This window comes from Pinus tabuliformis, chromosome 5_1 (assembly GCF_031772625.1).
Source record: "Pinus tabuliformis cultivar Carrire ecotype Pingquan chromosome 5_1, CPIR1, whole genome shotgun sequence".
NCBI classification, from domain to species: domain Eukaryota; kingdom Viridiplantae; phylum Streptophyta; class Pinopsida; order Pinales; family Pinaceae; genus Pinus; species Pinus tabuliformis.
This window is the reverse complement of record NC_142305.1, coordinates 87,844,109-87,845,978: the sequence shown is the minus strand read 5'-3', so window position 1 is coordinate 87,845,978 and position 1,870 is coordinate 87,844,109. Positions and strand designations below refer to the sequence as shown.

The 1,870-nt window shown below is 42.2% G+C and overlaps 1 protein-coding gene across 1 annotated transcript; it reads left to right on the top strand.

Moving 5' to 3' along the window:
• Positions 1-263: 263 nt before the first annotated feature.
• LOC149163585 (F-box only protein 6-like) lies at positions 264-1,535 on the top strand. The gene has a single exon (XM_089429186.1). It carries the CDS (start codon positions 264-266, stop codon positions 1,533-1,535), a length of 1,272 nt encoding a protein of 423 aa, XP_089285312.1.
• Positions 1,536-1,870: the final 335 nt, after the last annotated feature.

Genomic DNA, 1,870 nt, shown 5'->3' with positions numbered 1-1,870 from the left:
ATTAAATAATACCATTCTAACTTTTTAAAATTTCTATTTACCTATTTAACTATCTCCAACTGGTAGTTTTCAACAGCTAGTTTTTCAACGGCTAGAGCTATGATGTCGGCTAGGGTTATGATGCATCTCTGCTATTTATTCTTAAAGATTGTATGATTTTTTCACTTTGCCCTCAAGATAAATCACATTAGCTAGTTCGAAAAGTCCACCAAAGCATTTATCTACATTTGATTCAGTTCTCACAAGGTTGCAGCAAAACAAAAATGGAAAGGGAAGCTGCTGATTTTGACTGGAACGATTTTCCTGAAGATTTGGAAAGGAGTATATTTGCATGGTTCCCCGTGGAATTTGTCTACAGGTATCGGAGAGTGTGCCAAAAATGGAACGCTATCCTTTCATCTAAATACTTCTTAACCAGTATATGGGCAGAGACACCCATAAACCAGCAGCCATGTTTGCTACTCTGCTCTTCGAGTGCGGAAATTCCTTGTTTGGCTTTCGACTTCTACAAATGGACATCGAAACCCTGCTTCTCCCTTGGTTTCCTAACAGAGGAACTAGGGCCCCGCGTCGGCGATGTTGAAGTCACCTGTAGATCATCAGCGGCAGGCTTACTCTGGGTGAACTTCAAGATCTTTCTACGAACGTATGTGCACCCCGATATTCGCGTTTGCAATCCTTATACGGGGACTTTCATCGAGCTTGCCCCCATGTCATTGATAACGACCATTATCGATAAGTCAATCGTGGTTGATGGCGACGGGCAACCGGAAAACATTTTTAAAGTGGTGGTGTTGGGGCAAGCCGGCAGGGCGGCAGGGTGTTTAGTGGAACTCTACGATTCCAGTGAAATGACATGGAATATCGCGGGATGTCTTCCGCCTGACTTGAGATTCTTCGAGGTACAGAATTTTACAGTCAAACGCCGTATGGTTTATTGCGATGGTGCGTTCTACATTTTAGGGCACCTTCCTCAGGAACCGTTGGGTATTGTGGGTTTCAGCATGCCGTCAAATGTTACTAGAGACGCAGAAACGCCGGTGCCTCTACTCCTTGCGCCCTTCCCTGAAGAGCTGCTTAATGATCGGCTCTCCTCACCTCGGCTTGTCACATGCGGGTCGCGGCTACTCGTCGTTGCAGCGATGAGAGAAGGGATTCGTATTTGGGAGTTTGAGAGTGACCACCGCCGCGCCCCAATCGGTTCATCGCCCTGGACGTGGAAGGAGATTGCAAGGGTGCCTGAATCGATATGGGAGGAATTTAAGACTATAAGGTTGGAGGAGAGTGGGAGACCGCCGTGGGAGGATTTTAGGATTAACGTTTTGCCCAGCATGCAAGAATGCTTTGATTGCATAGGGGTAGGGGATCACCTCTGCCTCTTACCATGGTGGAACTGTTACATTGGCAAACTAGAACCAGAAGTAGCGCTTGTTTATAATTTAAGGACAGGTTCATGGAGGTGGACTACCCCATCTCCAACGGAAGGCAGGCATCCACTCAGGGTCCTCCATGGCATGGCTTTTAAACCGTTTTGATTTCTGAAAAAGTCTATGTTACCTTTCGTTCATATTCAATTTTTTAAAGCCTTCCAAGGTTTCCAATTTTTCTTTAAAATTAAAATTACATAATTTTTAGCCAGATTTTAATAAAATTAGGCAGTTTCAAGATTTTGGGTAGTTTTTGATGGTGTTAATTAATTTATTTCAACATAGAAAAACAGTATTGAAACACTGCTACTGTGAGATTTTTTGAAAAAAATAATGATTAGATTTTAGCATTTTTTTGTTGTTGGGTGAATAGGCATTTTTTAATTTCATGTAATATATTTTTTTTGTTTGATTTTTTTTCAAATCTGATAAAATTTCATATT

Excerpts from the sequence above, each read along its gene's own strand:
- LOC149163585 (XM_089429186.1), top strand. The coding sequence starts at position 264 with ATGGAAAGGGAAGCTGCTGATTTTGACTGGAACGATTTTCCTGAAGAT.